We start from the raw sequence: 24,548 nt of genomic DNA on the forward strand, positions 1-24,548 counted from the left end.
TTCTTATACTGCTAAGGTAACATAAAAGCTGCGCTGTGATTGGTTGTTATATATTATACCACTGAGGTAACATGAAAGCTGCGCTGTGATTGGTTGTTATATATTATACTGGTGATGTAAAATGAAAGCTGCACTGTGATTGGTTGTAATATATTATACTGGTGATGTAAAATGAAAGCTGCACTGTGATTGGTTGTAATATATTATACTGCTGAGGTAAAATGAAAGCTGCACTGTGATTGGTTGTTATCTATATATATATAAAAAACAATGTATGTCTGTCTGTCTTCGCAGCAATGTACGACGGGTAAGCTAGTAATATAATATAGTGAATGACATCACATGTAACTCACTGAAGGACTTGTGGTGACTGTTGGAGTTGGTCAGAATATTGAAGGACCTGTGGTGACGTCACCATCATGTGATCAAGGGCAGAGCATGTAACTCACTCGATGAAGGACCTGTGATGACATCACCGTCATGTGATCAGGGGCGGAGCATGTAACTCACTCGATGAAGGACCTGTGATGACATCACCGTCATGTGATCAGGGGCGGAGTATGTAACTCACTCACTCACAGACAAGTGGTTATTACTACTTTGATGTAACCACCACTGGAGTTTTGGCCATTGAAAATTGCATTCTTTTGTAGCTAGGTCTTGGACTTTACTTTGTTTAGCGACACATACAGAATATATGTTTAGACTGGAATTACAATATATCTCCCAAGTCACTGGGAACACCTGACAGTCATGCACAATACATTCTTCCCTCTACATATACTGACCTGGTGATACGCTTTCTCAATAAAGCCAACTGTAAACTTTAGGGGTATAGCACACATGCCTTTCTTCTTCCAATAGTTTTCTCTGTTAAACTTTTGGATCTCGTTTATTCTCTTGAGATAAGAAGACTTTTCCAAACATTCATTCCAGCAACACATCAGATTGGTAGAGTCAAACTCCTGCTTATAAAAGGTTTGTGCATTGCCTTTATACATGTTTGTCTCCCGAACCTGAAAACATCAGAAACTGAAATTACTGCAAAAGTAACTTGAAATCCTCGACTTGTAAAGCTACTTATGGATTTCAACATGCTGCACCTTTAATAACAGCTGAAGACCCTCAACTTAGAGACTCTTCTTATTTCACTGCAACAGTTATTTTTTGTTCTGAACGTCATGATCCATGAGGGCTTTTACAGTGGAGCAAGCATAGAAACGTCAGTATAGGACTTAGTCCGGCTCACACGTCTGTATGCGTAAAACACTGTGTGGATCCTGCAGCGTTTTACCACTGTGGAGCCCCCACTGACCCGGCGTATCGCCGAGTTTGGTAGCGAAATTGTACTGCACATGGCAGCGTATCTCACGCATGCTGTCATGTGCAATCCACCAGGTTTTTCTTCGTTTCTTTATATTTCCTGAGCCATCGCTTCACAGTGGCACGTATACACGCCGCCCATACGTCATGCAATTGCATATGGGCGATGTGGATTATACGCCCATACACAACAATGGTCTCTCTCTCTCACATTTAATATGCCGCAAAATAGAACATGCTTGTGCTCTCATATTACGCAATTCCTTACTGCATAAGGCGGTAATCTTACACTTGTGTGAACCCGGCCCTGAGAGTCTTTTAACAAACCCTGATTTATCGTTTGAACGAGCGAAGAATGTCAGAATTTGGGCATCCTGTTTATACAGGCAGATACATTGTTGGCTCGCTCGAACAAGAAATCGTTCTGAATCATTAAGCTATTCACATTTGCTGTATAAGTGAATGAGAACGACTGAATGAGCGCTATTTAAACCCAGCAATAAGTAAACGCGCCAACGATGATTTTATGCCTACAAAAAACGAATAACGAGCGAAAAACAAACGATTATCGTTTGTCCAGTCAGTGGCTCGTGTTTAGACTGAATGATTATCATTCCCTTTCGCTCATTTGAACAATAATTGTTCTGTCTAAAGGCCCATTTAGATGGGACAAAGGACGGCCAAACGTTGCCCGACACTCATTCCCGCACATACTAGCTCTGGTGCAGCTGCACAGGAGCTAGTAGCGTTGGCTCACAGCGGGGAGGCTGGAGGAGATTTCTCTCCTCGCTCTCTCCCGCCCCTTTCCATTGACTTAACATGGCAGACGGTCAGTACTGAACGGCCGCTATTTGTGCTGAACGATCATCGTTCAGTGTAAATAGCAGCTGTTCATTACTGAATGGCCGCTATGTTAAGCGAATGGAGAAAGGCGGGGGAGAGCGAGGAGAGAAATCTTCTGCATCCTCCCCGCCCCCCTGCTGGCCGCTCTGTGAGCGAGCCAGCGATACAAGCTTTCCTGCAGCAGCTCGGGAGCAAGTACATGCGGGGATGAGTGTCGGGCATCGTTTGTCCTGTCTAAATGGCCCTTAACACAGCATTACATCTGGCCTGCCTTGCTGATAACAGTTGATCGTCAGGTTTTAGAATAGGGCTTCTTTTCATAAAGGGGCTAACTTCCTAAGATACCCTCGAAAGAAACATTTCTACAAAATATTCCTAGAACTGTTTCTGTGGAAAACAGCCATTTGCAATGTTACACGAGATTTGGGATGTCAGCAGTATGGTTGTGTGACAATATGCAGCAAATGGTGTGTCAATCCCTTAAAACCACACACTATGAAGATGCAAAGTCAATGACGTTACAAAAAGGATCATACATTTGCTGCACACAAAAGCTTGAAAACTACGCCAAAATGAGTCAGGGTGAGATGACTTAGGGCAAAAACACATGGGCGTATGCGCAACTACACTTGCCGCTACGGAGCATAAGTTGTGCATGAGCCAGGATATTTTTTTTTCCAAGCCATTAAGACTCTGCGCCATAGTGCGACTTTGACAAAAACTGCGGTAAGATAGGTCTTGCCCTATCTTTCTTGCACGTATTAACAGGCAAGAATACTGCTAGTGAAAATGAAACCATTGAGATCAATGTTTGGGATTCGTCCCGTTATGTGGCCGTGGTTACCACACCCGCATGACGAGACTAAATCACGCCCTCAGGCTAACAATTATTGCATCTTATATCTAGCTGACCGCTCACTTGTCATATTTAGATAGCAATTAATAATACAGCCAAAATTTAGATTTCTGCAAATTCTTAGTTTTTTCTAATAAACTTACTTGCTGCAAATTTCTTTAAAAAAAAAAGTATCTAAATAAGTAGTTATACTTGTAATTCTAGTTTTATGTAATAACCTAATATATGATCATTAAATGACAGCTGAAGGACTTCAAAGTGGTGGAAGTAAGGGAAAAAAAACGATTCTAAAGAAGAAACAAAGGCTATTTCAGCAGACTGCCCAAATGAATAAATAGAACTAAGCTTACCCGGGCAGGAGGCATTCCAATCTTTGCAGCCACTGCATCCATAATGACCTCTGTGACCATACCGCTTTGGGGAAAGCCAAATCCACGAAAAGCAGTATTAGAAGGTAGGTTTGTCTTGCAAGCCTTCGCCACACATTTAAAATTGGGGAAGTAGTATGCATTATCCATCTTAAGCAGCGCTATTGTTATCAGCTGAAATACAATTAAAGAAATCAACGCAGCAATTAAAATCACAAATAGTTATGTTTAATTGATATTCTAATTTTCCCAAGGCCGTATACAGACAGCTGTATGCAAGTTCTGCCCAATACACTTGGCTGCAACTCATATCGGACAGCATGTAACCACCCGTCCGTGTGCCGTCTGATATTCACAGACCCGGCACCTTGCTTGTGCTATCCTCATCTGTGAAAACGGATGAGTCAAGGACATGTAGCAGTTTCCTTAACACCGACTATAAGTGTATGTGGAAAAATAGTCATGTAAATAACCTTACAGCTACTATGAGGCCATGTGTTGTCCATGAAGTACACAGACAGCGCACGGCTGAATGGGCTCTTATATCTACAAAAAAGGAGATGGAGAGTGGTGGGCTTCTGGGATCTGTAGTACTAAGGTTCCTAGCAGCAAATCTCACAGGTTTGGGGTTAATTGAGCTGCTGGGTGTGGTATTCTCCAGCAGCCAATCCCATTTAGTCTGCAGCGTATATAAACCCTGCTCCTGTCAGTAGTTGATGCTGGTCTTACACTGTTTGGATGTATCTGTCTTGTTCCCACTCAGATTTGTGTTTGCATGTAGGTCTGTTGTGTCTCTCTGCTTCCCTATAGACAGTTTGGGCCCCTGTAGTCCTAGTCTGCAGCACATGCAGCTCCCCTTTTCCCTTCCCTTGACAGGTGCGGCCTCCAAACGTCTTATGTCTTGCTCTGTGTGTCAGTTGGTGGATCCTTAACACAGTTCCCTATGTCAGCTCAGTGGCTGACTGTCTAATCCCCCCTGTATGAGGACACTTGGGCTTGTTGTGAGTTCATCTGTGTGCATGTGATCTCTGGTGGAGTCTGTGTGGTTTGCACTATATGTTGTAGTCTGCTGTAAGTCCGTGCCGGTAGAGTCCGTGGTGATAGTTCTGTTCCTGTCCTGTTGCAGCTTGCTGTGGGACCTGTGTTCTGTTCCTGTCCTGTTGCAGCTTGCTGTGGGACCTGTGTTCTGTTCCTGTCCTGTTGCAGCTTGCTGTGGGACCTGTGTTCTGTTCCTGTCCTGTTGCAGCTTGCTGTGGGACCTGTGTTCTGTTCCTGTCCTGTTGCAGCTTGCTGTGGGACCTGTGTTCTGTTCCTGTCCTGTTGCAGCTTGCTGTGGGACCTGTGTTCTGTTCCTGTCCTGTTGCAGCTTGCTGTGGGACCTGTGTTCTGTTCCTGTCCTGTTGCAGCTTGCTGTGGGACCTGTGTTCTGTTCCTGTCCTGTTGCAGCTTGCTGTGTGACCTGTGTTCTGTTCCTGTCCTGTTGCAGCTTGCTGTGTGACCTGTGTTCTGTTCCTGTCCTGTTGCAGCTTGCTGTGTGACCTGTGTTCTGTTCCTGTCCTGTTGCAGCTTGCTGTGTGACCTGTGTTCTGTTCCTGTCCTGTTGCAGCTTGCTGTGTGACCTGTGTCCTGTTCCTGTCCTGTTGCAGCTTGCTGTGTGACCTGTGTTCTGTTCCTGTCCTGTTGCAGCTTGCTGTGTGACCTGTGTCCAGTGCCGCTGGACTCCTGGTTAGTGTAGGGACCTGCGGTATAGCCAGGAGCCTTGAAGTGGTCCGCTAGCTTCCACATTTTGATCAAAATGTCAACTAATACCTGGTATTTATATTCAGCTCACCATCTGCTATTAGGGTTTGCATTTTGTCTGCTGTATGCTGTGTTTTCAGTCTCTGTGTCCTGTTGTTCTGTCCCTGTCATGTGGCATGTGTATGTGTCCTGTTCTAATGGCGTGGTTCCTAGGAGCAGCCAGGGCCCAGTTCCGAAGACCGCTGGGCAGCCCTTTATCAGGGAGATGTCCCCGTGCAGGTAGGGCCATGTCACCCTCTCTTTAGCACATGGTCAGTGTATCCATCCTTTGGTCACGATCGTGTGGGCCCCGTGTTGAGTTTTCCCACAGGATTGTAACAATTGCATGGACTTTTTGCTAAATACTCTTGTGGTGGCATTCTTCTATTTACACCAAAACTTTCCTCTTTAAGCCACCATTAATGTGTTATCCTTCATCAATAGTGAGCTTAGTTCTATAGTCTCCTAATACTCACTGTATTTCAGTAATATCAAATGTAAGAAAAAGAAATATGATTTCACCTATGGGTATATGCTGATATCCTATACTGTAATGAATATTTAAAGGGGTTGTTCTACAATTGCAAGTTATCCCCTATCCAATTGATAAAGGGCTAACTTTCTGATCAGCGGGGGTCATACCGCTGAGATACCCACCGATCTCAAGATTGAAGGTCCCGTTACCCCAGTCCACTTCATGCAGGATTACTACACACCGCATAGTGAGGAGAAGATTGAATGAAGTGGTGATTATGCAAGGGCACTAGCGTTCTACTCACTTTCAATAGGAGTGCGGAGATAACCAAGCAGCACCCACTCAGCTATTTCGGTCAGCCCCATTGAAATGAAGGGAATGTCGACTGCACATACTTGGTCAGTGCTCCATTCATAGTCACATCACTGCGAGGGGAGATGGGACCCCCGCAATGGTAGGCAAAGCGGAACATCGGAGTCCCATTCTTGAGATCGCCGGAGTTCTCAGTGGTAAGACCCCACCCGATCAGCAAGTTATCCCCTATCCACAAAATAGGGGATAACTTGCTGATCGGATAGGGGATAACTTGCAATTGTGCTAAACCCCTTTAGGCAATACAGCAATAAAAGAGTATGCCCATCTCAGCTTTTCATGGCCGAGATGGGAAAAACCCAACATTGTGTGCCGACCACCTGTTGGAAAGAGTTAACCCTTTAACATAATGCATAATACATAGAATAGTCACAGTAAGTGAACACAATTATACATTCTGCTGGGTCTTGGAAGGTTTTCAGGACTCAACAAGCTGTTGGAACTGACATCTGCAAACCCAATGTCTATTGCTTTTGTTAGGTAAAAAGCAGAAATGCCAGGAGAGATATAAATCCATTGCTAATCTCAGCTCCAGGAGCCATAATTCGAGTTTTCTGTCTATTATGGAGTTCTGAGTTACCATGTATTCGTATTCTTAATAATAAGAACTGCCCTAAGAGAAGCATCGGTTTAAACAGTACACAACGTAGTATGCAATTACCAAAATGGATTCATCGGGGGTGCATCCAGCGTTCGCATACATGCCTATATCAGCAGCTACAATTTTTCCATCGTTCATGAACCCAACCTGCAATAAAAAAAAATCAGCTGTCAGCTCATGGATGCAATACCTACAGATTCGTAGCTATCTGGCTAAGATTAAACCTACCCAAGGATGGTGTATGACACATACCCCCTTTGAGAAACTATGCGGTGCCTCGGAAACTCCCAGACACACGGTGTCAATACTCTATAATCAACTAGTAGAGGAACACCTGGGAAATCACCAACCTAGATGGATAGGTGCGTGGGAGGAGGCACTGGACCGGTCGTTTCTGGCGGAGTCCTGGGGTAAGGCGTTTCAGCTTACTCACAAAATGTCAATTTCCAGCAGACTGCAGGAGCTAAATTTTAAGATCATATCAAGATGGTACATGACTCCGGAGAGATTACACTCCTTCTTTCCCTCGATCTCGAACATTTGCTGGCGTTGCAGAGCAGGCACAGGTTCAATGCTCCACATATGGTGGGACTGCCCCATGGTTACTTCTATATGGCAGGAAGTTAAACATCTAGTTGAAAGAGTATGTAGAGAATCTCTCGCCCTGACACCTGAATTGGCACTCTTGTCCATCGCCCACGAGGGGGCTCACTCACTCAAGACAGGCCTGTTAAAATTCTTCATTATAGCCACAAGGCAGGTGATCCCTAGATTCTGGAAACAGAGCTCTGAGATCCCCAGAAGTGCATGGGTGGGAGCGATGGATGAGATTGAGAGATTGGAAAGACTCGGAGTGTCGGAGGACCTGATGGGATACGATAAGTTCTATCGATACTGGGCTACTTGGATAGACATATGAAACACACCCATGTTTTCTAGATGGCTACTCACGGGTAAATGTGAGCAAGTGTGTGGTACACATATAACAATCAGTAAAGATAGGATTAGATCCTGGATAATCCCCCCCCCCCCTCTTACCAATTCCCCCTCTTTCCTTGCCCTCTTCCACATGTCGGTCAGAACCCAATTTCCCTTTGTTAATGTTAACCACAAGGAGCAACACGTATAGGAAGAATGTTTTATGTAAGGAGTTTTATTGGTTAATTTTATATAGAAAAAGTTAAAATTTGAAGACTTCTTTTAATATGCACGAGTTGTATGGCTTCTTCAAGTTTCCTTTATGTGTAATAAATGTACTAATATTGTTAACAAAAAAGCAATAAAAATACTTTAAAAGATGACATTTAGGGCATCCTACTAGAGATGAGCGAACGTACTCGTCCGAGCTTGATACTCGTTCGAGTATTAGCGTGTTCGAGATGCTCGTTACTCGTAACGAGTACCATGCGATGTTCGGGTTACTTTCACTTTCACCTCTGAGACGTTAGCGCGCTTTTCTGGCCAATAGAAAGACAGGGAAGGCATTACAACTTTCCCCTGCGACGTTTAAGCCCTATACCACCCCCTGCAGTGAGTGGCTGGCGAGATCAGGTGTCACCCGAGTATAAAAATCGGCCCCTCCCGCGGCTCGCCTCAGATGCGTTCTGACATAGCTGAGGGAAAGTGCTATCTGTGTTGGAGCTGCTATAGGGAGAGTGTTAGGAGTTATTGTAGGCTTCAAGAACCCCAACGGTCCTTCTTAGGGCCACATCTAACCGTGTGCAGTACTGTGGAGGCTGCTTTTTGCAGTGTTGCACATTTTTTTTTTTTTTTTGGTATATCAGCCGTGCAGAGCATTGCGCCCTGCAGTAATACTCCAGGGACAGAAGTGTGGAGGCAGAGACAGAAGACATATTATTGATTGAATATAGGCAGTGGGCCTTTTCTAAAAAATATTGGGCAAAAAATCTATTTGGCCTGCCTGTCACTGTGCTCAGTGTTCTGGGTCTGTGTGTGCTGGGTGTAGTAGTTCTACAAAATCATACGCAGCCAGCTAAGTGTTACAGCAGGCTTGCGCCAAATTATTTCCTGGCGTTCCGTAAGCGAAGTCACCCTCCAACCACAGGCCAATAAGCGGCACATTTAATTACAGCGTTCTGTTTCTGCATTACTGGTAATACAGCATGCTGAGGGGTAGGGGTAGGCCTAGAGGACGTGGGCGCGGCCGAGGACGCGGAGGCCCTAGTCCGGGTGTGGGCACAGGCCGAGCTCCTGATCCAGGTGTATCGCAGCCGACTGCTGCGGGATTAGGAGAGAGGCACGTTTCTGGCGTCCCCACATTCATCGCACATTTAATGGGTCCACGCGGTAGACCTTTATTAGAAAATGAGCAGTGTGAGCAGGTCCTGTCGTGGATGGCAGAAAGTGCTTCCAGCAACCTATCGTCCACCCACAGTTCTGCGCCATCCACTGCTGCAACTCATAATCCTCTGGCTGCTGCTCCTCCTTCCTCCCAGCCTCCTCACTCCATGAAAATGAGACATTCTGAGGAGCGGGCAGACTCCCAGGAACTGTTCTCGGACCCCTGCTCAGATTGGGCAGCAGTGGTTCCTCTCCCACCAGAGGAGTTTATCGTGACTGATGCCCAACCATTGCAAAGTTCCCGGGGTCCGGGAGATGAGGCTGGGGACTTCCGGCAACTGTCTCAAGACCTTTCAGTGGGTGAGGAGGCCGATGACGATGAGACACAGTTGTCTATCAGTGAGGTAGTAGTAAGAGCAGTACGTCCGAGGGAGGAGCGCACAGAGGATTCAGAGGAAGAGCAGCAGGACAATGAGGTGACTGACCCCACCTGGCTTGCTACGCCTACTGAGGACAGGTCTTCAGAGGGGGAGGCAAGGGCAGCAGCAGGGCAGGTTGCAAGAGGCAGTGCGGTGTCCAGGGGTAGAGGCAGGGCCAGACCGAATAATCCACCAACTGTTTCCCAAAGCCCCCTCTCGCGCCATGCCACCCTGCAGAGGCCAAGGTGCTCAAAGGTCTGGCAGTTTTTCACTGAGAGTGCAGACGACCGACGAACAGTGGTGTGCAACCTTTGTCGCGCCAAGATCAGCCGGGGAGCCACCACCACCAGCATGCGCAGACATATGATGGCCAAGCACCCCACAAGGTGGGACGAAGGCCATTCACCACCTCCGGTTTGCACCGCTGCCTCTCCCCCTGTGCACAACCTGCCACTGAGATCCAACCCCGCTGAGGACACAGGCACTACCGTCTCCTGGCCTGCACCCACACCCTCACCTCCGCTGTCCTCGGCCCCATCCACCAATGTCTGTCAGCGCAGCATCCAGCCGTCGCTAGCGCAAGTGTTTGAGCGCAAGTACGCCGCCACGCACCCGCACGCTCAAGCGTTAAACGTGCACGTAGCCAAATTTATCAGCCTGGAGATGCTGCCGTATAGGGTTGTGGAAACGGAGTCCTTGAAAAGTATGATGGCGGCGGCGGCCCCGCACTACTCAGTTCCCAGTCGCCACTACTTTTCCCGATGTGCCGTCCCAGCCCTGCACGACCACGTCTCCCGCAACATTGTACGCGCCCTCACCAACGCGGTTACTGCCAAGGTCCACTTAACAACGGACACATGGACAAGCACAGGCGGGCAGGGCCACTATATCTCCCTGACGGCACATTGGGTGAATTTAGTGGAGGCTGGGACAGAGTCAGAGCCTGGGACCGCTCACGTCCTACCCACCCCCAGAATTGCGGGCCACAGCTCGGTGGTGGTATCTGCGGCGGTGTATGCTTCCTCCACTAAAGCACCCTCCTCCTCCTCCTCCTCCTCCAACGCAACCTCTGTCTCGCAATTAAGATGTGTCAGCAGCAGCAGCACGTCGCCAGCAGTCGGTGTCGCGCGGCGTGGCAGCACAGCGGTGGGCAAGCGTCAGCAGGCCGTGCTGAAACTACTCAGCTTAGGAGATAAGAGGCACACGGCCCACGAACTGCTGCAGGGTCTGACAGAGCAGACCGACCGCTGGCTTGCGCCACTGAGCCTCCAACCGGGCATGGTCGTGTGTGACAATGGCCGTAACCTGGTGGTGGCTCTGCAGCTCGGCAGCCTCACGCACGTGCCATGCCTGGCCCACATCTTTAATTTGGTGGTTCAGCGCTTTCTGAAAAGCTACCCACGCTTGTCAGACCTGCTCGGAAAGGTGCGCCGGCTCTGCGCACAATTCCGCAAGTCCCACACGGACGCTGCCACCCTGCGCACCCTGCAACATCGGTTTAATCTGCCAGTGCACCGACTGCTGTGCGACGTGCCCACATGGTGGAACTCTACGCTCCACATGTTGGCCAGGCTCTATGAGCAGCGTAGAGCTATAGTGGAATACCAACTCCAACATGGGCGGCGCAGTGGGAGTCAGCCTCCTCAATTCTTTTCAGAAGAGTGGGCCTGGTTGGCAGACATCTGCCAGGTCCTTGGAAAGTTTGAGGAGTCTACCCACGTGGTGAGCGGCGATGCTGCAATCATTAGCGTCACCATTCCTCTGCTATGCCTCTTGAGAAGTTCCCTGCAAAGCATAAAGGCAGACGCTTTGCGCTCGGAAACAGAGTCGGGGGAAGACAGTATGTCGCTGGATAGTCAGAGCACCCTCCTGTCTATATCTCAGCGCGGTGAGGAGGAGGAGGAGGAAGATGAGGAGGAGGAAGATGAGGAGGAGGGGGAAGAGACAGCTTGGCCCACTGGTGAGGGTACACATGCTGCTGGCCTGTCATCCTTTCAGCGTGTATGGCCTCAGGAGGAGGAGGAGGAGGAGGAGGAGGAGGATGCTGAAAGTGATCTTCCTAGTGAGGACAGCCATGTGTTGCGTACAGGTACCCTGGCACACATGGCTGACTTCATGTTAGGATGCCTTTCTCGTGACCCTCGCGTTACACGCATTCTGGCCACTACGGATTACTGGGTGTACACACTGCTCGTCCCACGATATAAGGAGAACCTTTCCACTCTCATACCCGAAGAGGAAAGGGGTTCGAGAGTGTTGCTATACCACAGGACCCTGGCGGACAAACTGATGGTAAAATTCCCATACGACAGCGCTAGTGGCCGAAGGCGCAGTTCCGAGGGCCAGGTAGCAGGGGAGGTGCGGAGATCAGGCAGCATGTACAGCACAGGCAGGGCAACACGCTTTAAGGCCCTTGACAGCTTTATGGCTCCCCAGCAAGACTGTCACCGCTTCCCAGTCACGGCTGAGTCGGCGGGAGCACTGTAAAAGGATGGCGAGGGAGTACGTAGCCGATCGCACGACCGTCCTCCGTGACGCCTCTGCCCCCTACAACTACTGGGTGTCGAAGCTGGACACGTGGCCTGAACTCGCGCTGTATGCCCTGGAGGTGCTTGCTTGTCCTGCGGCTAGCGTCTTGTCAGAGAGGGTGTTTAGTGCGGCTGGGGGAATCATCACAGATAAGCGTACCCGCCTGTCAACCGACAGTGCCGACAGGCTAACACTCATCAAGATGAACAAAGCCTGGATTTCCCCAGACTTCTCTTCTTCCCCAGCGGACAGCAGCGATACCTAAGCAATACGTAGGCTGCACCCGCGGATGGAAGCATCGTTCTCTATCCCCATCAAAAACGGGGACCTTTTCGCTTCATCAATCTGTGTATAATATTCCTCCTCCTCCTCCTGCTCCTCCTCCTGAAACCTCACATAATCACGCCGAATGGGCAATTTTTCTTAGGCCCACAAGGCTCAGTCATATAATTTTTCTAAACAATTTTTATACGTTTCAATGCTGATTAAAGCGTTGAAACTTTCACCTGAACCAATTTTTATTTTAACTGGGCTGCCTCCTGGCCTAGTTACCAATTAAGCCACATTAACCAAACCGATTAATGGGTTTCACCTGCCCTCTTGGTTGGGCATGGGCAATTTTTCTGAGGTACATTAGTACTGTTGATACACCAATTTTTGGGGGCCCTCGCCTACAGTGTAATCAAATTAATTTTTAGCCCACCTGCATTACAGCTGACGTTACATCAGCTGTGTTGGGCACTGCAATGGGATGTATTTATGTACCGCCGGTGGGTTCCAGGGAGCCACCCATGCTGTGGGTCCACAGGGAGTTGTAACTGCATCTGTGCACTTCTAAAGAACCCCAGTCTGACTGGGGCATGCAGTGTGGGCCAAAGCCCACCTGCATTAAACATGACATTACCTCAGCTGTGATGGGCACTGCAATGGGATACATTTATGTACAGCCGGTGGGTTCCAGGGAGCCACCCATGCTGTGGGTGCACACGGAATTCCCATTGCGGAGTTGTACCTGCCTGTGACTATTTATAAAAAACCGCGGTCTGACTGGGGCATGCAGACACCTTGACAGAATGAATAGTGTGTGGCACATAGGTTCCCCATTGCTATGCCCACGTGTGCAGCTCCAGATGGAGGTGGCACAGGATTGGATTTCTCATTGCTTCTGTACAGCATTGTGGACTATCGCCCTGCCCCTTTTAAAGAGGGTCGCTGCCTAGCCGTGCCAACCCTCTGCAGTGTGTGCCTGCGGTTCCTCTGGCAGACGCACTTATAAATAGACATGAGGGTGGCGTGGCATGAGGGCAGCTGAAGGCTGGGCAGGGACAGTTTGGTGTGCGCTGAGGACACTGGGTCGTGCAGGAAGGGGGGGGGGGTTGGGCAGCATGTAACCCAGGAGAAGTGGCAGCGGAGTGTCATGCAGGCAGTGATTGTGCTTTGTTGGAGGTAGTGTGGTGCTTAGCAAAGTTATGCATTGCTAATGAGGGCTTTTCAGAAGTAAAAGTTGTTGGGGGGGGGGGCCCACTCTTGCCGCTATTGTGGCTTAATAGTGGGCCTGGGAACTTGAGATGCAGCCCAACATGTTGCCCCTCGCCTGCCCTATCCGTTCCTGTGTCGTTCCCATCACTTTCTTGAATTGCCCAGATTTTCACAAACGAAAACCTTAGCGAGCATCGGCGATATACAAAAATGCTCGGGTCGCCCATTGACTTCAATGGGGTTCGTTACTCGAAACGAACCCTTGAGCATCGCGAAAAGTTCGTCTCGAGTAACGAGCACTCGAGCATTTTGGTGCTCGCTCATCTCTACATCCTACATACTAAAAAAAAAAAAAAAAAAAAAATCAGCTGGCAGATTCAGACAAAGCTGCACCCTGCAATCTGTGGACAATGGGGAGTAGGAAATTCAACTTTACTTGCACTATAACTCACCTTGTATATTCCCTTGATAGGATGCCGACCGGCAGTCATTAACATATCTTCATTGCGCTCCAGAACACACCTAATGGGTCTTTTGGTTCTGAAACAAATGATAGCAAATGAATTGGATACTTAAAGCAAGATGGAAGAGTAAAATCATGCAAGTGGATTGATATGTAATATAAGATGCACTGGTTGTGGACAAAATTCGAATTGGAGGATCGGTTCTACAAGTCATGTCTATAGGCAGTCCTGGGAAAAAGGCGCTTGTTAAAGGGAATATTTACATATGAATATGCTAAACTTTTTAATTTGGCACTTACAATGGGTAGGGGGATTCCCAGAGAGAGAAAAGGGGAAGGCTGCTAAGGGAGCTAGATGTTGAGAAAAGTGCACTGCAATGTTCTGCTATATCAAAGCCATACATCATGTTAAGGTGTGGAGTCTAAGGTCAATCTTGGACTGTCCCAACAGAGGATCCTCTGGTGCTGCTATGGGGGAGGGGTGCTCGGGGTCAAAAGCCCCCCTTCCCACCCCTCCTTCGCCTCCAATTGCCAAGTTCCCACTCCAGAAAATTTGGCAATATAACTAATGCCCTTATTTGTCTCAATTAGAAATAATATAGGCCCCTCTATAGCCTTGAAACACCAGTTAGCAGTACAACTATCTGCTTACTCACTAGGCCTGACCTGTACACTCTGTGATATCTGACTCCTTTCTCATTTTTGGCACTTCCTGTACTGTTACAACAAGAGACGAAGTGCACTGGTAAGCCTTCGTGAGAGAGATGGTTGTACTGGTGGCTGGAGCTTCGGGGGCCATAGGGAGGCTTACACTGTTTTCTAATTACGGCAAAGAGGGAGATACTTAACTCTGTATAGATGGAAGGTGGATGCTTGGAATAATTTCCCTTGGTGAGCCCTTGGGTCCAAGATAACCCAGTCCAATACTGTCTAAGTTGCCAGTTAATCTGTGCCTACTGGCTCCTGAAACATTACCTTAATTCGGCACTGGCTAAATCAATAGTACATTTACATTAAAGTGTTCGTACCAGCAATACATTCCCTGTTTGCATATCTAATTAAGGCACACGAACGTCATAGAGCAAGGTCTTCTGCTCGAGACCCCCTTTTTGAACCACAATAAAGGGCTGCTGTGTATTACAAGGACAGCTATTCATTTTAATAGCTGTCATATAATATATTTGATATTTGTATTGCATGACAACCAATATCTCCAAGCCGTTAGCAAGGTGCCAAAAGCAAAGAGTGGGGACGATCAGTTGTTTGCCCCTGGGGCTGAATTCTGAAAGGGTTTTTTTCTGATGGAATGACCCTTTTAAAGGCTGCTGTTTTATCCTTATTAAATAAAAAGTACAAACCACTTTTCTGAAACACCAAAGCCAAGAGAATTGCAGAGATGAGAGACGGAAGTGACAAATGTTCAGGTTCCCAATCTTGCACACCCGTGTTATTACCTAGATGGGAGGCCATCCTTCTGTAAAAGCAGAATGGTTATTGATATAATTCCGACAAACTCACTTTTGAGCAGCTACAGCCGCAGCAGCTGCAAAGATCGTTGATTTGGTAACCTTGCCTCCAAAGGCTCCACCAGTTCTTTTTGAATTAGAGGTGATCTTGTTAGATGGGACACCAATGACAACGGCCGCTGAAAGCTGCAAGCAAATTTCATAACAAGGCATTTCATAGTAGCAACTTTTGCTTTAATCAGTGTTCCCCAACTCCAGTCCTCAGGGACCGCCAACAGGTCATGTTTTCAGGATTTCCTCAGTATTGCACAGGTGATGTAATTATGGTCAGTGCCTCAGATATTACCACAGGGGTTCTTACCATAGGATATCCTGAAAACATGACCTGTTGGTGGTCCCTGAGGACTGGAGTTGGGGACCCCTGGCTTAAATGAACGGTTCAAAAAAGAAATGATCTATTCATTTTTGTGGCAGTTCCACTTAATTTGTTCTTGGCATTAAATATTTATGGAATGTCTGCAAAGGTTCTTACTGCCTATTAATTCCCCCCCCCCCCCCCTCCATCCTCCCTCTCACAGCCCTTTTTATTTTCTTTATTTTCAATTTTCCCTCCCCACTTCAAAACTTTTTTATTTTCTACCTATGGTGCAGCATATTAAATGGTACCACTGATGGGAGGATCACATGAAGACTGTGGGTACATAGAATGTGCCCTGGAGACAGAACAGGTATGCAGAGCATAGCAGTAGGAGCCCATTTCAGAGTTGTGCTGTCTACGGACTCTTCCACCAACCGAAACCCGGAAAGGGATAGGGCCTAGGACTCGGACCCAGGGAGATGGCTGTGACTAGAGCAATTACATTGTTGAAGGAGAAGGAGTTGAATCAGGTTCTGAACTTTATTACCAAGTGTCACCAACGTGGCCTGTGCGCTCCGGACCACTTGTGATCCTCCACTCCGCTTTGTAAGTTGGACTGTGTTTGTGTTTACTGTTGGAAATTAAGTTTTGAACAACCAAGATTTTGGTCGTTATGAGGAAGCTGCTGAAAAGACTGTTCTACAAACTGAGTGGTCGGAAGATGCATGTATTGCATACTGTTTGTTACTCGATTAATCAACTTCTGAAATATTGTTCTTCATGCACTGAAGGCTAACTGAGAACTGTGGTTGTAATAGACCGATGTATCCTCGTTGTTGGTCCTTTTTCTGCTGAACGAATAGAGCGCATTCTAATCAGTAGGGAGGTTAGAGGGGCTGTCTACAGATGCTTTTTCTGGACCCCTCTTAATTAGCCAGAGTGGGAAGCTGCTAATAAAAAAAAATGCATATCGCAGTGCCAGGCCCGTCTCATTCATGTATTACATGTTCAGCATGTAATACTGCTGTGCAGCAGTCACAGGAGTTATGAAGCTGGATGAATCAGCTGATCACCGGGCTATCATGGAAAGAAATGGGTTGTCTTGATGAGATGTCCAGGGTATTAGACACTCAAACTCCATTTGTGTCAGAAGGATTCCATAGTAGGATCAACCAAAGCTGCAACCTATAATCAAAATACTAACGACCAGCTGTGTGTGAGTTACATGTGAAGATGTCACATCATGTGATCAGTCACCGGGGCTCTGAGCTCTGCCCCTGATCACATGACAGTGATGTCATCACATGTCCTAAAACATGTAGAGCCTGACAGCAGCCGTGTGCTTACAGGACCTGTGATGATGTCACCGTCATGTAGTCAGTTACTTGTGTGACATGCATGTAGCAAAGCTGTGTGTCTGATATGTATGTAGCAGAGCTCTGTGTGTGTGACGTGCTATTGAGCCACCAGAAACACTGCTACTAGTAATTAGCTGTTGATGGGGAGATTACTTGCCAACTTATTGTTGCAGGGGAATTGAAGCATAAATCCCTTTTTACACAGCAGGATTATCATGCAAATCACTTGTTAGATTGACTGGGTTGCACGATAATTGTGCAGTGTGAACGCATACAGTGATAAATTACTGATCAGATCTTTCATTCAGACCTAAAAATTATCGTTGGTCTACTGCTGCATCATTCCATGTAAACAGGCCGTCGTTCATATATGAATGACTGCCTGTTTACTGTGAATGGAGGCAGGTGGCCAGAATGATTTCCAACCCGTTCCGCCTTCATTCCCTTAGTGATGGTTGCTCCTGACCATAAAAACTTTATAAAAAATAGTAAAAAAAGGAAATGTGTTTGTAGTGTGAGGCCTCCTTCAGACGAGCATATTTTTAGAGCTGCTAAGCAGCGCTCAGAACATGCTTCCATAGGGATCAATAGGTTTGTATTGAAGCATTCACATGAGCGATTGTTAGACATGCTGAATCAGAGCGTCTAACAAAGATAGGACATGCAAATGCAAACTCGCATGTCAACTCCGAGGCGCGTGCAAAGATAGGACATGTCCTATCTTTATTGCATGCTATCCATAGGCTCCTAAGGGAGCCTTAAATGCACGCAGCATGCACCTCGGATCGGGTGACTTCATGGAGCTTGAGATCGGCGATTCACGCGACCTTTTCACGCCTATAGCAGTGCTGTTTTCTCGCTGCCTAGCAGCGGGAAAACAACGCTCATCTGAACGAGACCTAAAGTAACTTCTGGCTGCAGCATTTTTGAACAAGCAGTGAAAAAATGTCACCAAAAAAGAATCAAAACACTGTTTGAATGGGTGAGATTTAGAGATGAGCGAGAATACTTGCTAAGGCACATTACTCGAGCGAGTAGTGCCTTAGCCGAGTATCTCCCCACTCATCTCTAAAGATTCGTGGGCCGGCGGGGGTGACAGGTGAGTTGCGGCGGGGAGCGGGGGGGAGAGAGGGAGAGAGATCTCCCCTCCGTTCCTCCCCACTCTCCCCCCCCCCCCCCCGCTCCCCCCCGAATCTTTAGAGACGAGCGGGGAGATACTCGGCTAAGGCACTACTCACTCGAGTAATGTGCCTTAGTGAGTATACTCGCTCATCTCTAGTGAGATTCAGTCACTTCGCCCTAACAGGCTGTTAAAATAACAGTTTTGCGGAACTTGGAAGAATTGGGATGCTAATCTTGTCTCCCTTCCCTCAATGAGACAATTAATGTAATGCGCAGACACATTTTCCTCCAGATAGAACTGCTTTTTGTTGGCCATATATAAGGGATTGTTTAAGAGGAAATCACTTACCTGTGCACTTGTTGGATCTTGTGTAGAGAGGTATATATCATACTCATCCTCTCCCTTTGGCACAACACAAACACTATTGGTTTCCATATAAAAGTGTTCCTGACCTCCAATATGCATTTCCCCTAGAAGTAATTAAAGAATAATTCCAAAGTGTACTATTGCTTTAAATGCTAACATTCCTTCTGTCTACAGGTGATACTAGTTGGAGATTAATGCATACAGTTTTGTATTTGACTTGAACGAGCAAGCAGAACTTTATTATTAAACATTACTGGGGAAATTTCCTAAAAGCAGCATTTCCAAACACCAGTTTAAGTATAATTTTTCCCCAACCCATGATGCACCGAATACATGAAACGGCTCGTGCCTTTTCATGTATTAGGCACATCCCAGCATCTGCCTGTGCCTACACTGAAATGTATGGCAGTTCTGACCTAGCGTACATTTGGGGCATAATTTTTGCCACTTTCTGGCATAAATTATACATAAATCTGGCAGTCCAGGGTGGCCATGCTTTCCCTGACAAGCCGCACCCAGTTGTCAGGAAAGTAGTGAGGCCAACACAGAAAGAAGAAAAGTTATAAAATTTGCAACCTTTCTGCAGAATTTTGGCGTGAAACAATTAATTATGGTCCGCCTATACCTATGCCTGGAATTTGGAGCTTTGTATTAGAAAAATAGGACTCCAGCCTTAAGTGGACACTACCCTTTTGAACAACTTGAATAGCAGTTTATATTGGCTTGAAAAAGGTGTTGTGTGAACACCGAAACATGTTGCCACCTGTTGATCATATTGCTTGTGGATCATATTAATAAAAAACCTTGGACTGTACACCAGTGGATTGGTGCGTACTTCCTTCTGTGATTGGAGTCAACACTTCAAGGAGGGGGCTTCTGAATACCACATACCCCCCTCCTGTCCAGTAAGTGTTTTTTTCTTATACTGATATTCCATGGCCTTAGAAATATTCATCACTTACAGCACAATATCACGAAGCGCAGTGACACCTTTTTCTAATAGATTTCTATCTACATTTTAAAGAACTTGTGCTTGTATGGTAGCCAGTGTGAGAAATAGAAAATTTGTTATTTACTTAAAATTATATTTTCGTACTGAAAAATCGCGCAAAAGTGCCGCCTCCCATCCTCCTAGCTTTCTGTTCACTGCATGCTCTCAATTGGTTGACAGGAGATGCTGAGACGTTAGAAAAGCGGTGGTGGAGGAGTCATCGGGCTTATTGAAATGTGTAGAGAGCAGAGCTTAGTTGAGAGGAGCAGAAGGAAGGAAAGACTCACTATCAGCTTTTAAGCAACATCTGTGTAAGTCACTTGTAAAATGTCTGTGTAAAATAGACATTTAGAGAGCAGAATCTCTGCAGCTCTCTGTGTACAGTCTATAGAGCACAGCAGAAGGCTCCTCCCACCAGTCCTGGCAGGATTGAGAATCAAATGTATACCCTGCAGAAGGTAAAATACAGGATACAAATCATATAATGGACAGGAATAGTATTATTCCTCATGCACACACACATGGCAGCTATGACATCGGAGTACTTATCAAGCAGCTGACAGAGCAATTACCATTATAAAAATGGATTAACACATCTTTACTAAAGAAACATTCCAATATTCTAGTACTGTAATCAGGGGCGTAACTAAAGGCTCAGGGGCCCTGATGCAAAACGTGAGCTGGGCCCCTCCCCCCCCTCTATCTGTACCCGTACCCATACCTAAACCATGCTGCACAGAGACATACCTTAAAGCTTCTGGGCCCCAATGCAAAACCTGTAACAGGGCCCCCAACTATAATGCTTTATTCATAGTACTGGGCTCCCTGTATGGAGAAGAGAGGCCTTATGGGCCCCCTAAGGCTCCTGGGCCCGGGTGCAACCGCATCCCCTGCATCCTCTATAGTTACGCCCCTGACTGTAATGATTTGCTGTCTATGGTATTGTGAACTTTCTAACTACAGACACATTACCTTCAAAGATCTGATCAGCCTTTTTAAACGCTTCAACTACATTCCCATGTATAATTTGCCTGGAAGGTTCGAAGAATGAATTGTATTTGATGGCATCCTATAAATGAACAATTCACAATGTAACCATAACAAGTAGAGATATCTGCTTGAACAGCTTATATGATAATATCTAGGGCTGTATATACAGGTGGTACTGCTCTAGGAACAGAGTCCCACAAAAAACAAGGCCTCATACAGCTCTGTTGACTAAAAAATGCTTAGGTCTTGGAATGTGGCGACACACAAAAGTCTTTTTGAAAAAAAAAAAGAAAAAAGGGTTTATATTGGCCAAATGTAGTAAGACATAATAAAACCTCTATAACTTTGAGCTTGTCAATCATAATGGTCTGTATAATAAAGGTAACATAATATTTATACCATATGGTGAACGCCATAAAAATAAATCCCATAAAACAATGGTGAAATTGCTATGAATTCCATTGCCCTCAGCAAAAATAATTATTCAATACATCATATGTTCCTGGAATTGGTTCCTATAAATACTAGAACTCGTCCTGCAAATTACAAAGTGTGATACAGCTACAATGAGAAAAAATAAAAAAAGGTATTACCGCTAGAAAGTGATACATACAATTACCGTATATATTCAAGTTTAAGACGAGTTTTCAGCACATTTCTTTATGCTGAAAAAGCCCCCCTCGGCTTATACTCAAGTGAGGTAAAAAAAAACAAAAAAAAACCCCGCACTACTTACCTCCCAGCCGGCGTCTGTGTCCCCAGCGCGATGCTCTCCCCGGCGGTGCGGCAAGCTGTTTGAGAATTCTCCCTGCTGTCATCTCCCTGCTCAGCTTTGAATTCCCCCACCGTCAGCGCTGTGTAGGTTAGCGCTGTGATTGGATTGAGCGCCAGCCAATCACATTCAGCGCTCGATCATGCACAGCCATTCAGTGGATGACATCACTGAATGGCTGTGATTGTTTTATCGAGCGCCAGCTGTGATTGGCTGGTGCTCGATCCAATCACAGCACTTACCTACACAGCGCTGACAGCGGGGGAATTCAAAGCCAAGCAGGGACATGACAGCAGGGAGAATTCTCAAACAGCTTGCGGCACCGCCGGGAAGACTATCGCGTTGGGGACACAGACACCGGCTGTGAGGTGAGTATTGCATTTTTTCTTTACCTAGTATATACTCGAGTATAGCTAGGCTTATAAGTCAATAAGTTTTACCAGTTTTTTGTGGTAAAACTTCTTGACCCGGCTTATACTAGGGTCGGCTAATACTTGGGTCTATACGGTAATTTACTTGCTCTTAAGGCTAAAGTTAGTTATGTCACAAAGGGCTTAAAAATGCACTGAGGCCTCGGTCAGATGACCGTTTTTTGCCGCGATTTGCGGATCGCATGACGGATGCGCATCCGCAAATCGCGTGACCGGGCCAATGATTCGCCGAAAAATCTGCAGCTAGCAGCGTTTTCGGCGAAAAGGGGCCCAATCAAAGGAGCGCTGTCCAACCCATTGAAATTGAAAGCAATGGGCTGCCGGCGAGCGCGGGATGAATTTTCGGGAAGGGCTTAAAAATATAAGCCCTTCCCTGAAAATCATCCTAAAATGTATAAAAATGAAAAAAAAAATATATATACTCACCTTGTCCCTGCAGCCGGAGTTCAGCCGCGGCCGGCCGTCAGTTCTCCTGAACTGCTCTGTGTAGTATTCAGCAGCCGGGGATTTAAAATCCCCGCCTGCTGAATGGGCTGCCTCTGATTGGTCCCAGCCCTCACCAATCAGAGGCAGCTCTCACTCACCCATTCATGAATGGGTGAGTGAGTGCTGCCTCTGATTGGCTCAGCGCAGGGACCAATCAGGGGCAGCTTCTAGCTGTCATTCAATAGCTGAGAGCTGTCCCTGATTGGTCCCTGCGCTGAGCCAATCAGAGGCAGCACTCACTCACCCATTCATGAATTCATGAATGGGTAAGTGAGAGCTGCCTCTGATTGGTGAGGGCTGTGACCAATCAGAGACAGCCCATTCAGCAGGCAGGGATTTTAAATGCTGAATACTACACAGAGCAGTTCAAGAGAACTGCCTGCCAGCCGCGGCTGAACTCCGGCTGCAGGGACAAGGTGAGTATTTTTTTTTACACATTTTAGGATGATTTTCACAGGGAAGGGCTTATATTTTTAAGCCCTTCCCGAAAATTCATCCCGCGCTCGCCAGCAGCCCATTGCTTTCAATGGAGCCGGCTGTATTGCAGGCTCCATTGAATTCAATGGGCGAACATCGTTCTTCTCTGCCACGGCTGTTACAGCTGTGGCAGAGGAGAATGATCTTTGTAGTATATGTTCTCAATGAGGTCGGCGCTGCTGCCGCCGGCCCCATTGAGCGCATATATAGAACACAAGGAATCGCATAACGCAGATAGGTGCGATCTGCGATTCCTCGTGTCCTATAATTTATCGGACATCCGCATAAAAAGCGGCCATGCGACCGATCTCATTGCGAAGCAATGGTTCTATATATATAAATGCGCAGATTGCGTGCGCATTCGCAAATAGCGGCAAAAAAACGGTCGTCTGACCGAGGCCTTAAGGTGACTGAGTTCTGCGTCAAATATAATTATTTGAGACCTAAATTCAAAATCTATAGGCATAAGAAACAAATTTGATTTCTTCCTTACTTGAGTTCTTTGATATAGCGACAGCTACTCTATTGTGTACTAAATACATATTATATAGTGCTCTTTCCGGACATAAGAACGGTACGATAATATCAATAAAGTAGCACTAGTCGCTTACCTTTGATTAAGGCTTATATACCTCTGCTAACCCAGAGGGCTATCTGTAGTGCCCTATTTTTGTCTATTGTGTTTTTAAAGTTATCTAATAAAAGGAATTGATTTAAATTTATGTCTAAACTGTGAAAGGTAAATTCAAAAATCTACAATCAAAAAAGTGACAGTTTCGGGAGGGTTTTTCCAATTGTAGCATGACTGTTTGGGAGGGGGGTTAAAGCATGAGTTGGATTGCAAATCCTTTGTTCCACCTGGGAAATAATTCTTATTGCTAACCTTCCATCAATACACTTTTACTTTCATTGTAACCTTTGTTGTTGTCTAATAGATGTATTGTGTAAGGTTTAATAATATTAGTGAATCAACTCATTAGAAATTGAGCCTGGCAATGGGTAATTTGCTCCATTGCGATTTTAACATTACAACTCCCATAGACCCCTGCAAAAAACGCTGCGAATTTCGCGGTGAAAAAAAACTATAGTGGGTAGTCACCCTAAAAAGTTGATATCTTCTACCCTTTGGAAACCTGTTGGGGCCAATTATTCAGCAGCCCCTGGGTCTATCAGAAAATCTTCAAATAATCTGATAAACCAGTCCAACCTGCATGATACTTGATTTTTTTTATTATAAAATGTGTGATAATGTCAAAACAAATGCAGAAAACATATGTGAATAATAAAATGGGGTTACTGCGCCTCACCCGCAGTGAGGAGGAAACTGAATGGAGCGCTGGTCGCACTAGCACTCCATTCACTTTCAATGGGACTGGTGAGATAACTCTGAGTGGCACCCACTTAGGTATTTCCATCAGCCCCATTGAAATGAATAGAGCGCTGATCGCGTATGCTTAGACCGTGCTCCATTCGTAGTGATGTCACTGCAGGGGGACAAGCAACCCCTGCAGTGACAGGAGAGCGGGGCACAGGAGTCCCATTCTCGAGATTGGCTGGTGTCTCAGTGGTGAGACCCCAATCGATCAGCAAGTTATCCCCTATACTGTAGATAGGGGATAACTTGAAATTCTGGCACAACCCCTTTAACAGCAATTTTCTCATCTCAAGGAGAATTTATATATAGTCATGATAAACAGGAATGTGCAAAAAACTTACTCTAGCTTATACAACGCATATACATGTTCAATTACAGTACGATACAATAAGATAAAAAAATGAGGATAACCTGTTACATTTACATTCTTCTTAGCACAATATGCTCTGTGTTTCATGACTAAGCCCTTTAAGAATAAGTTATAAAATGTTGCGACCTTCTTGTGAACTTAACTCTTTCCAATCCAATTTGTATCCTGGTTTTCCTA

At 46.2% G+C, this 24,548-nt stretch overlaps 1 protein-coding gene across 1 annotated transcript in view; it reads right to left on the reverse strand.

The window, feature by feature from the left end:
* Positions 1–24,548, reverse strand: part of LOC136576285 (aldehyde oxidase 1-like) — a 149,970-nt gene that overhangs the window by 42,276 nt on the left and 83,146 nt on the right. Inside the window, exons 20-26 of the mRNA XM_066575462.1 lie at positions 20,443–20,539; positions 18,462–18,583; positions 15,327–15,460; positions 13,798–13,885; positions 6,678–6,764; positions 3,373–3,564; positions 789–1,016 (exon numbers count right to left, since the gene is read on the reverse strand). Coding sequence (XP_066431559.1) covers positions 789–1,016; positions 3,373–3,564; positions 6,678–6,764; positions 13,798–13,885; positions 15,327–15,460; positions 18,462–18,583; positions 20,443–20,539 — 948 coding nt within the window. The remainder of the gene's footprint in view (positions 1–788; positions 1,017–3,372; positions 3,565–6,677; positions 6,765–13,797; positions 13,886–15,326; positions 15,461–18,461; positions 18,584–20,442; positions 20,540–24,548) is intronic.

Source organism: Eleutherodactylus coqui, chromosome 8 (genome assembly GCF_035609145.1).
Source record: "Eleutherodactylus coqui strain aEleCoq1 chromosome 8, aEleCoq1.hap1, whole genome shotgun sequence".
NCBI lineage: Eukaryota > Metazoa > Chordata > Amphibia > Anura > Eleutherodactylidae > Eleutherodactylus > Eleutherodactylus coqui.